Here is a 12963-nt window from a genome sequence, read left to right on the forward strand (position 1 = left end):
CATGAAAAATTAATCAAATTTTAAAAGCATAGATCAAATTAATTTTTAATGGATCAAAAAATTGGGTGGATTCTTTTTAATAGATAAAAAAAAAATTTAAAGAGAATTTTTTTTTTTTAAATAAAAATAAAATAAAAAATGGCGTGGCCCTCTAATAAGCTGCCACATGGCAAGACTGTTTTTAAAAACCGACTGTTAAAAAGTAATGGCATGGATGAGCCAGTTTTGTAACGACGATGGCATAAATGAACTCAACTTTTAACGGATGGTATAAATGAGCCATTTCTGATAGTTCAGTGACATATTTGAGCCTTTTCCCTTCTTCATATAGTGTATTATATAATAGAAACTAAAATGACCAAAAGGCCCTTAAGTGTGAGGCGCCTATCAAGTGTAGTTCAAGTGTAGTGTATGGACGGTTTTGGTGCATCATTAGGTCCTCTTTGGCTCTTCAATTGCACACACCAAGTCTCGGATCCACATGCACTCTCATAGGTCCATATCCGTGATTATTCTTGTATCACTTACGAAAACCTCAAGGGAACCGGAATCCCCAAGCAACCCTCGTTTCTAAACGGGTAACCAACACAATGATTCCACGTTGCCACAATTGAATCCACACTTGTGCAAGTAATTCCACACTTGTATTTCACTCTCAAAGAGATGTCTTTCAAAATATCAAAGTTCCTGAAAAATGAACTAAGAAAAGCTATTTAAAGTCTTGTCCTAAACTTATTACATAGTCAAAGACCAAAACGCCCTTAATGAGGCTTTACACTCCATGGGCGCCTTTTTTCTCCAAGGAAATGACAAAAAGGCCCTTACGGTGGGGCGGCCTTGGAGTGTAATTGGCTCTTGTCCATGCTTCACACTTGTGCTCTCGGTTTAGGCATCAAAGGTAAGCCCCAAGCTTGAGTCGTCTTTATGTGTTGGCCTCTAATGATGTCGTTGAAAGCTATGATGCCCCTTGGACTCGTAAAATCCTCCCTTTCTTAAAAAGGATTCGACCTCGAATCTGAGCCTTGCAAAATAGTAGGAGACATAAGCAAACACACTCTCTTCATGACACGAGGGTTAGAGTTAGCACAATCAATCATACCATAGGCATTCCAATCACCAAAACCGGAACACCCTTCCAAAGAAGAAACAACTTGTCTATCCACATAAGTGTGACAAGAAACAAGAGACGAGTTGTTTATCAAGTGGAATCCATAGACTCTTCTTGGAACAACAATTAGACTTGCCATCTGAAATAGAAAGACCATACACTCTATGCACATCCAAGTCATCATCATAAGCAAAAAGATAGAAAAGAAATAAGTTAAGGACACCATTCTCATCAAAATTACCCTCAAACATGAGTTCACGATAAGACGAGACGAGACATTTGAAGCATATTACATTTTTTCTCTCCAAGCAACATCCCTCAAGAAGTACATTTACCAATGGAATCATACTATTAGAGTAATTAGAGAATCCATGAGAAACCGAAATACTCCAAGCCAAAGGGTATACCTAAGAATTTGGGTGACTTTTTTTCATGGCACTTAGCATGCTCCTAAGAGTCCTCCCTATTAGTTCAACTTGTCTAACCACATAAGTGTGACAAGGATTAGGAAACCAAAGTCGTAGATGAAGTACACACCAAGGACTCTTCTTAAGGCAAAAAATAGATTGTAACGCCTGTCACACCCTTTTTTTTACCAAAAAGATTAATTTTAAGATCGAAAGGGTTTTTATTATTTAAATGACAAAAATGAAGATTTGTTTCGAAAAAAAGATTCATTTCACAATTAAATTCGGAGTCGCCACTTGGCATAATCCGGTGCACCAAGTCACCTTTGGAAAATCCTTTTCGAAACGATTTGACTCTTTAAAACTGGTTTGCGAATAGAGATTCCAGCTAAGGAATTCTGTTGACCGAGGGGAAGGTATTAGGCACCTCTCGATCCCGTAGTTCGACCATGGTCGCTTGGTGGAGCGTATCGGCTAATTTGAGATTACGAATGTATAAACCACACAAAAACACATAAAACAATCAATCAAATACACAAAAACAAAACAAATCCAAAATATAGTGTCCAATTCAATTATACGGTCCAAAAATAGAAAATGCGAAAATTTAAATCCTATTCTAAGATAATCCTAAAACTATGCTCCAATGCCTTACCTAATGCCTCGATCCTTGATCACGAACATCCTTCGCGTACAAAATTCTTCGGGGCATTCCCCGATGAGTAAATACAAATAGCCTCGGGGCATTCCTTGGCTAAATGAATACACTTTTCAAATACGATAAACAAAACATTCAACCAATATTCCAAACATCCCAACAATCCACCAATTCTAAATTCGCCTACCCGGGCCTACTGTTTTACCTACTTATTTCGATTTATCATGATTCTAATGCATTTAACATAATCAATGAATCAAAATTAAATCAAATCACTTTATCAATCTTTCAATTCCCGCCCCCCAAAATTCCTTTCAACCAACACGATTAATCAGATTTCATACAAAGTCAACAACAAATCACGACAAACGAAATTGTTTAACCACCTTATCAAACACATCAACCACACGAATCACACAAATCATAACATCAACATCACATTAAAATAAAAATAGGAAGAAATAGAGTAGAAAAATTGGACCTCAATTTTATTTCAAAGGGATATCCCTTCCGAATAGAACCGCGTTCAAAGTCTCGAACTGAACCTCAACAACGAACAAAACCAATCTCAATGTACCCTTTTTGTTCTATTTTCAACGGCCCAAATCGAAATTGAGAAAAAATGAGATACCCATACCTGAATCCGAAGTCCCCGTCACTGCTCTGTTCGTTTTTCGGCAAATCTCGCCGGAATCGGGACTGGTTGGGCCGATTTTGATGGCTCACTAGTTGGTTTTGATGCTTTTTGGTGATGGTCGCCGGAATTGGCACTGGGGGTTGGATTCGATGGTTTCCCAGCGGTTTCCGATGGGTTTCCGTTGGGTGTTCGCCGGAAAAGGGACGGGGTCAGGTTTTTGGTGATTTACCGGTGAAAACCATGCCGGCAACGTCTATATTTTTTGATTCCAATCACCCTTCTCCTTCGATTTCCCCTCTCTGTCACAGTGTGTGTACGCGTGCATGTGTATTGATATATTTTATTGTGAGTGTGTGGAGTATGGCCCCCGTGTGTGTTCTTGTGTATGTTGTATTATTGTTGTTTTTGGTCAATGGTGAGGATGAGTGTTAGGTGGGTGTGTAAGAAAGTGGGTAGTAGGATTAGGTGGGGGTAGGAGTAAGGTAGGGGGTAGGGTAGGGAGATGTAAAATGAGTAAAAATTAATTTTTGGACGGACAAAATTACGTGTCTACAAGGCCCACACAATTCAAGCACCAAAGACAAACACCATAAAGGAATCATGTAGACACTAATACTCTCACGGTATGACATGATTTCAATCAATTTCAAGGGTCTATTAAATATAAGGAAAATATCATCATGTCTCCAAGGATCACTAGGAATAGGAGGGGGTAGGTACATACCTTGGAAGCAACGCCTTGAATTTGTTCTCTTGTCCTCTATAGGTGCTTTACAAGGACCTTTCCTCCCATGCATTAACTTGGACCAATAGGTTTGATCCTTTTGCCTCTTTGTAGGAATTCCTTTGGTAGGGAACTCCTTCCTTTGATCTATGGGGTGATATGCTTCACTCCTTGGCACAAAGTACCCATCGGCCCATAGGAGTTTGGTTAGGTTCCTCCCCTGAGTCAAGTCTTCATCAACCTTGGAGTCGTTGAATAAGAACTTATCTAGGCCTTCAAACTTATGCTCATGAGAGGTCCTCTTTGAGCCCTCCTTTGGAAGCATTAGCTTATGAATCTGCACGAGAGAAGTATTGGTACTAGGAAAAATGCTAGTTCCATGGTTAGTATGTAACAAGGGCTTAGGCTTGACAAGTTCCACAACTTGGTGTTCCTTGTCACCCTCATTCGGTTCAACCCTTGGCTCAACAATCTCACACAACCATCCTTCTTGAGCCAAGTTGTTCTCCCCAATCTTAGCTTCCTCTTCCCTTACGGCCTCAACTTGATTAGGAAAGCTTGGGTGCTCTACCAAGTTATCCAGCTTCTTGCAAAGAGAACTTTCCATCCCTTCCATTCTCTCCATTTGTCCACTAACACCCATTATGGCGACCATCAAATCGTTCATGGTCACCTTTCCCGATGCCACAGTACCTAGCCAAAGAAATACTAAGCAAAAACAAAAAAACAGCAAACAAGTTAGTAAATCAACCTCACAAGCTCTCAAACTCACACCTTTGAAATGTCACTCAATAGGCCTCGCAATTGTTGGTATCTCGTTTATACTCCAATGAGTTTACTTGGTACCAAATGTGGCTTGAGGTCGGAATAGATTCTTGTTTGAAACGACTCAAAGAAAATATGTACGAACTTGAACCGAGAACTACAGCGAATCACAAAAAGATAAAAGCATATAACGAAAGGTAACACGAAAGAAATGAACTCAAACAACTAACTCACAACTAAGTAGAAGATTACTAGTTACTAATTAGCACTTGAATCAAGAAATGAAACTAAAGAAACAAGAAAAGAAACTTAGAAATCCAAAATTTTGAGCCTAAAATGGTGAGTTGTGCGGAATTGGTGACGTGGCAGCCTCTTATTGGATGTGCAATGTTGTGAAAATCTGAAATTGTTTTTCTTGTCTTCAATTTGGATTAGTCAATTTCAATTTGGAAGAGAGGAGTTTCGGTTTTGGGAGGGAAACAACAAGATTTGGAGCCTTATCAAATTCAAAAGGCCTTTGACTTTCCTTGCACCTTTTTGGCAAAACACCTTTTTGAAAGCTTTTTGGCTCTTTCTTTTTTTGTTAGTTTTGGAAAGTGGCCTTTCTCCCTTTTGGTAACAAGTCTTTTTGAAAGTCTTTTGGTCCCCTTTCTTCTTTTGTAAGAGTCTTGGAATAAGTGTAAGACTAACAAGGACTACACTCTCTTGCCACTTGGTTTAAGATCAAACAAACACTTTTTCTTCAACAAGGTATGAAGATGGTGAAGAGCACCAAGAACACAACTTTTGAAACTTGGAGTTCTAAGGTTCACGTTTGGCCTTCCAACATCAACAACACATATTCAACCTCAAATCTTCAACAACAAACATCAACTACACCTTTTCAAGTCACCAATCTTCAACAACAACATCAATAAAACACATTTTCAAGCTCAAGAATTTAGATCTAGACTCAAATAGTGTTAGTGAAGAAGAACCTAACAATAGAAACAATCAAAACACACAAAAGACCCCTGGATCTAAGTTCAAACTTTCGGCCAAGACACTACACAAGACAACTATAGTTTCGGCCAAGACACAACACAAGAACAACTATTTTTGTGAGATTTTCGGATTTTCTAGGCAACAATCCCGAGTGATTTTGTTGGAACAAAATCAAGCTTGCTCTGATACCAAATTATACAAACCAGCCAACAAACACAAGAAACAAGATGAAAACAACAACACAAAGGAAGCAAACACAAGCCGATTACAAGACAACAAGAACAACACCAACGATTTGCAATAAAGAAAAGGATGGATAGTGAGACATAAGCTATTACAAGCTTTAGGAACTAAAGTGTTTATCAAACACTAGAACCCCTAAAACCCACAATACTAACATCACACTTTTACGAAGACCTCAAGGGAACCAGAATCCCTAAGCAACCCTCGTTTCTAAATGGGTAACCAACACAACGATTCCACATTGCCACAAGTGAATCCACACTTGCACAAATAATTCCACACTTGTATTACACTCTCAAAGAGTTGTCTTTCAAAATATCAAAGTTCCTGAAAAATGAACTAAGCAAAGCTATTTAAAGTCCCTCCGTTCCAAATTATGTGTCGCCATTTCACCGGACATGATATTTAAGAAATAAGTATTGACTTTGTTAAAGTTACAAAATTACCTTCTTAAAGAAAGGAGTAATAATATTTAAAATCAAGTGGGACCACTTTTAATTAAAAAAACAAATAAAAAAAGGAGTAATGGTATTTAAAATCAAGTGGGACCTCTAAGGGTAAAATTGTAATTGTGTCTTTAAAAACTTACCAAATAAGGAAAAACGACATTCTTTTTGGGACGGACCAAAAAGGAAATGGCGACACATAATTTGGGACGGGGGGAGTACATAGTAAAAGACCAAAAGGCCCTTAATGAGGTTTTACACTCCATGGACGCCTCTTTACTTCAAGGAAATGACAAAAAGGCCCTTACGGTGGGGCGGCCTTGGAGTGTAATTGGCTCTTGTCCATGCTTCACGCTTGTGCTCTCGGTTTAGGCATCAAAGGTAAGCCTCAAGCTTGAGTCGTCTTTATGTGTTGGCCTCCAATGATGTCGTTGAAAGCTATGATGCTCCTTGGACTCGTATCAGGGAGGGAGGGAGGGGGAGGGGGAGGGGGGAGGGAGATCTTTTATTTCTACTTTTTTATATGACCTTTTCTGCAGTCATTCTTGGCTGGATGTTTGTGCTTCAGATTTATGCATCGACACCTCAGCCTATACTGGGAGGGAGCGAGGGAGGGAGATATTTTATTTCTACTTTTTTATTTGACCTTTTCTGCAGTCATTCTTGGCTGGATGTTTGTGCTTCAGATTTATGCATCGACACCTCAGTCTATACTGGTGAGAAGTTTCTTCATTTCCTGTTCCTCATATGTGTTGCTACTTTTCAAGTAGAGTGCATTCTATTTAAAAAAAGTGTGGGAGGTCAAAAGATTTACTAGTTATTATGATATTAATTGACAAACAGATAGCTTTATTGCAAAATGTCCAGATTCCTTTGATCTCCTTTCATTCTCATTTGAATATAATACTAGTTTTACAAGAGAATTAATATTTTTTGGAAGGTTCTTATAAATGCTCAATTATGCCATAAATAACATGTCCAGCTACATGCAAATATATTTCTAAATCAGATATGTGAGTTTCTTCAAACCTGGGATGATAATTCTTAAATATTTAGGAAAATTAATGTTGAATGATGAAACAAAATAACCCAGATGGTTGAAATAATTATTGACAACTATTTGAAAGTTCACTAGCAAAACATTGGTTATATCTTAATAAAGATAAAAAATTATCATTCCGTTAGCTGCTCGCTGATATTTTCATGGACGGGAACACTTCTATTTTGTTTTAATTGTCAAAAAAAATAAAATAAAGAAGACTTCTATTTTGTGTAAATTTTACTCTCTTAAGCTTCACTAGCATGGGGAAATGTAGTACATGTTTGTTATCTTTCAACTATTGTTTTGCAGATGAACAGAAACTCCCACCTTTTCTGTTTGTTAAATTGTGTCACTGGATTGTCTTGGCATTCATACGGCATCATTAAATGGCATATAGGTTTAATCAATTAGAAAGATAGTTAGGTTGCATAATGAACTGATTGACTACAAAATACATTTCTGATCTGAGTACAGATCTAGTGGACCTCTGTGCTCTGTGTACTTGAGTTATTGCATAATTAATAGAATCCTATTTTCTGAATCATCGTATTTTCTGAATCATGTTTACACAGGTCATTATATTGTTGTCTGTGGCTATGACACTGATGCAGATGAGTTTGAGATTCGTGATCCTGCCAGTTCAAGGTTTTTCCTAATCACCTTAGCTGGGTTAACAAAAATTAATCTAGCTTTTTCACCATGAAATTAAAAAGGAACTTACTAAAGGAGCTTTCTGATGGAATATCTTGCCAATACTAATAATGGCTATTTTAACTTTCATGTATTTCCATTTCATGATATTTTTCATTGTAGCCGCTGTGCGGAGGTGTGAGAGGTTGGCTAGGCTTTAGGAGAGATGGCGGTGACCGAAAAAATATTGGAGGGAGGTGATTAGTAAGGATATGGAGTAGTTACAGCTTACCGAGGACATGACCCTAAATAGAAAGGTGTGGAGGACAAGAAGTAGGGTAGAAGGTTAGTTGGAAGAAGTGCGTCCATGCTAGTAGTTAGGAGTGATTTGTTTTGTGATCCGTACCAATAATCTTAGTGCTATGCTTGTAGTTTCTTATCAATGGAGTTGTGGTGCTGTTTGTTGTTTTCAGGTAGACCGATTGTAGTATTATTTTGTGGTAGCCTTGTTTAGGTTATTATATGTTGTTTTGTTACTACATGGTGTTTCTTGCTCTTATATTACATCTTTTTTGGACTGTTTTTGTCTTGAGCCGATGGTATATCAGAAACAACCTCTTTACCTCAGGTCTGAGGTAGTGGTATGGACTGCGTACACTCTTCCCTCCCCAGACACCACTTTGTGGGAATACACTGGGTATGTTGTTGTCGTAAATATTTTTCATCATAAAAATGGACGATGAAGAAGTTATTTATAATTTTGTTGTTGTTGGATGTCTCTATTAAGATGCCAATGTTCATGTTACTTTGATTTGACTAGTCTATCTGAACGTGCGTTGCACGTTTGTCCCAAAATATTTAGTATAAAATTAATCTCGTAATGATAATTTTAAAATGTTATACATATTTGAACTTTCTTTAAAAGGTTAACAACTTGAAGTTATATAATTTTTTAAATAAGATAACTTCGAAGAAATCAAATCACAAAAACATTACAAACACAATGTAATCCCATAAATAGAGTATGCAGAGACTATAATATACACAAATCTTACTCTTACCTCAAAATCAAATCGCATAAATATCTCAAGAAATTAACTATTTTATTCCAGTTTTTTTTTTTTTAAATAAAAAATTTAGCTATTTACTTGTGATAAACTGCAACATAAATTCAACCTTTGAACAATAAAATAGGTCAGTCATGCGGAATCTAACAAAGAAACCTTGATGATGATGACAATTATAAAAAAGTCTCATAATATATTTAATTGATTTGATTAATTAACCTAAATATAAATGATATAAAAAATAAAAATTATTGGGAGGATATAATTCTATATAAATTTAATCCAGGCGAATGATTCCTAAATATTAGGAGTTAATCCTAATAAGTAGGTCCCTTTTGTTTTAACCTTAAACCAATTTGATCATTCTTAGTTTTTAAACCAAAAAAAATGACGTTATCTCAAAAAAAAAAAAAAAGAAAAAAAAACTGCTTGTTTTCTTTTTTCCTTTTTGTCATTTAAATCGAAATTAATTAGTATTATTTAAAAAAACTAAATTAAATTAAATTACATTCATCTATGCATTAATTCTCCTTTCCATATATTTTAGGAGTCTTTCTAAAAAAAAAATATTCATAAGTATATGTTAGGAGTCTATGGTAATTCTTCTAATATCTCTTACCATATATTGTATGTGTATCACTCTTTAATTTTTTTCATCCCATATATTTTAAGACATCATATTATAGAATATATTATAAATGCAATTAAATAATAATTGAAGAAAAAAAGATAATTTTGTCTATTGCGATGTCTTTTAATAAAAGAAAAAAGGTTCAAACAACATTTATAAGACCCTTCACACTTTTACTATCGTATAGATATGGGGTGAGGCAAGTTATTTAGATTATTGTTGTAGAGTATAGAGCACAACTGGTAACATACAAACATGAGACAAAGATATCAAAAGGCATGCACATGCCAAATGAACATGCTTATTATGTCTTGGTGGTCGGATGGCAGTGAACAGAAAAGAGGTCTTCTCCAACAAGGGGGGATAATTCCTAAAACTCAGTGAAAACAAGTCTTGAAACATTTCAAGGTTATGTTCTTTTCCCCCTAAAGGTCTGATTCTCATGGAGGTAGTCGAGTATGTTAGAGGATGTTCAAATAAGATTCATTCGGCATTATAAGGACATCCCAAGGAATACGGAGCGGAGCAGTGCAAGGTCCAAGATCACCTTTCACACAGAGGATAGTGATATATGATATCTTAACTTGGATGGGGAGGTGATACGAGTGCGATCACGTAGATGGACTCATGTGGGTGTGTATTGAAGTTGTCCAAGTGTGTGTGTAAGAGAAGTGTAATTAAGGGCCCAAATACACACCAAAACAGCTCGCTACATACACTAGAGGGGAGTCCCATTCTTGAAGGGCCCTTTTGGTCATTTTAACTTCTAATTCTATTGTAATATATAAGAAACATTTCTAGGGTCTCATTGGCAGATTTTGTATGTTGTAAGTCTTGTAAGACACAAGGAACATCAAGTCCTCTCTCCTTTGAGGCACCCAAACCCGAAATTGTAACTAGGTACATCAAAAGGGTGGATTCTCTTTTGTTGTTTGCTTTGCTTGGAAACATTGATGCTTGGGAGGTGGAATCCGAACTTGTATCATTGTAAGAGATCGGTTTATAGTTGTGTGTAGTGTTAAGGGTCCAAGATTGTCCATTCTTGGGTTCTTAAGATTATACCTTCATGTGGTCTATCTATCGATCCTTTTACTTTTCTTGTAATTGTGTTTGGTGTTTGTGTTGTAACCTTGTGTTCTTGTTGTTATTGTTTACTCCGAATCTTGTGCCTTTGTGTTCATCTTGTTCTTCACATATTGTTTCTGTTTTGGTGTATAAATACACCATTATATCTTATATTTTTGTGTTTTTGTTGTTGGCCGAAAGTAGTTCCAAACTGGCTTATGGATTTCTTCTAATTTGTGGACTGATTTTGGTGTTCCGTTGTTTGTCTGGTATCATTTGGTATCAGAGTGAAGGCTGGTCGTGTTCTCACACTACCAATATTGGGCTCTCTTAGTTGAAAATAAAAATTAAAAAAAACTGAAAATTGAAATTTCCAGAAAATAGCAATCTGTCCACTTGTGTGTTCTTGGCCGAAAATTCTATCTTGTTGTGTCTTGGCCGAGATTTGTGTCCTGTAAACTTAGATCTAAGAGTCCTTTTTGTGTGTTATATTGTTACTAGTGTTAGCTTCTTCATCCCTAACACTAAAGAAGTCTAAATCTAAGTTTAAGCTTTAAAAGTTGATGTTGTTGTGAATCCAAAGTGTGGCTGATTGTTGTTGGGATTGTTGTTGTTGGTTCAAGTTTTGAACGTGTATTGTGGGAATTGTGTTGTGGATTTTAAGCTTGAAAAGGTGGTGGTGTTTTTTTTGGAGGGTCCAACTTGAACCTAGAACTTCAAGACTCAAAAGTTTATGTTCTTGGTGTTCTTCACGATCTCTATATGTTGTTGAAGAAAAGGTGGTTGTTGATCTTATAAGTTGAAGGAAAAAAGTGAAGAATTGTTAGTCTTGAAAGACCCTCAATCACCAAAGACTTTATCAACTCTTTTTCAACAACTTTCCATGATACAAGGGTCCATGTTTTAACAAGGAGTACAAGAAAGTCAAAGTCTTGAAACTTGAATTGAAAAAGAGCTCCAAAGACTTTTATTTCCCTCCCTAACCAATTCCAAATTACAATGGGACTAAGACTTGAAATTGGAATATAAAATTGAGAAACCGCAACCAATACGCGACTGCCACATCATCGTTTTTACTGTTCACGTAACACTTTTGGCTCAAATTTTAGATTTCTTAGTTTCATTTTATTGTTCTTTTAGTTTCGTTTGTTGATTCCATTACTAACTTACAAGCTAGTACTAGATTGTAAGTTAGTTTTGAAACCGTTCTTCGTGTATACGTTCCTTTGTGTGTCTTATTCTTTTGACTCATTGTGATACTTGGTCCACCTCTCAATGCCTCACGGAGTACAAGCGAGGTTACGACACTTGTGAGATCAAAGTGTGAAAAATCCGAGAGACAAAACAATAGAGAGGGAGTGTGAGGACCATTCTTGTACTTGTTTGTTGTTTTGTAGGTAACTTTTGGCCCTAATGGAAACCATTTTGGCCCTCCTTGATGCTTTGTCCCGAGACCTTGCTAGGGCAAATGTGGGTCTTGAAAACATTCACTCGGCTGTGGTAACTATGAGTGAGAGGTTGGATCGAATGGAGAGACGAAGGAACTCTCGTGCTTTTACTCCCGAAACTTTACCTTCAAAAGCCAATCCTCCAAGTTCACCACAAAATGTCATAAGCCAAGCTACAAATTACCCACAAAATCGAGAACAAGGTAGACCCCTTCCCTCGCTAGTTGATCAAGTCCAACAAGGACTTGTAAGCCAATTTCCTCCCATCCAAGCTCCACTACCGAAGCTCCACATTACCAAAACAGTCCATTTTACCAAATCAATCCTCTTAATCGAAACTCCGCTTTACCAAAGCCTACACATCCAAGAAGAGGAACATGGTAGAGAGGGACATGAAGGATATGGAGGCTACGACAATGCTTATATGATGGAGGGAGACGAGTCGGATAAGATTGAAGCCAAAACTCAAGATGGAGAGGAAGCCGAGGTTCAAAATGAAGATGTTAGCCTCGAATTGTGTTTGTGTTGCTCTCGGGTCTATCTTGTTGGTGGACTGTTTTTGGAGTCGTTTTTGATACGTGCCAAGTTTTATTGAACTCTAGGGTTCTTTATGTTTTGCGGACTGTTTTGAGTGATCGCTTATGAAGTGGCCAATTAAACGAGGTGAAACCGTGAGTTTGTGGGCAAATTCCTCTCAAGATGGAGAGGAGATACGAGTGCGATCACGTAGATAGACTCATGTGGGTATGTATTGAAGTTGTCCAAGTGTGTGCAAGAAAAGTGTAATTAAAGGTCCAAATACACACCAAAACAGCCCGCTACATACATTGGAGGGGAGGCCCATTCTTGAAGGGCCCTTTTGGTCATTTTAACTTCTAATTCTATTGTAATATATAAGAAACATTTCTAGGGTTTCATTGGCAGATTTTGTATGTTGTAAGTCTTGTAAGACACAAGGAACATCAAGTCCTCTCTCCTTTGAGGCACCCAAACCCGAAATTGTAACTAGGTACATCAAAAGGGTGGATTCTCTTTTGTTGTTTGCTTTGCTTGGAAACATCGATGCTTGGGAGGTGGAATCCGAACTTGTATCATTGTAAGAGATCGG

At 37.1% G+C, this 12963-nt stretch overlaps 1 protein-coding gene across 3 annotated transcripts in view; it reads left to right on the forward strand.

Moving 5' to 3' along the window:
• The window catches only part of LOC107863578 (guanylyl cyclase 1), a 36577-nt gene that overhangs the window by 18100 nt on the left and 5514 nt on the right, over positions 1-12963 (forward strand). For all 3 annotated transcript variants that reach the window (XM_016709563.2, XM_047408266.1, XM_047408265.1), the window contains 2 exons: positions 6630-6688; positions 7587-7659. In XM_016709563.2, coding sequence (XP_016565049.1) covers positions 6630-6688; positions 7587-7659 — 132 coding nt within the window. The remainder of the gene's footprint in view (positions 1-6629; positions 6689-7586; positions 7660-12963) is intronic.

The sequence above is a fragment of the Capsicum annuum genome, chromosome 3 (assembly GCF_002878395.1).
Source record: "Capsicum annuum cultivar UCD-10X-F1 chromosome 3, UCD10Xv1.1, whole genome shotgun sequence".
Classification (NCBI taxonomy): Eukaryota; Viridiplantae; Streptophyta; class Magnoliopsida; order Solanales; family Solanaceae; genus Capsicum; species Capsicum annuum.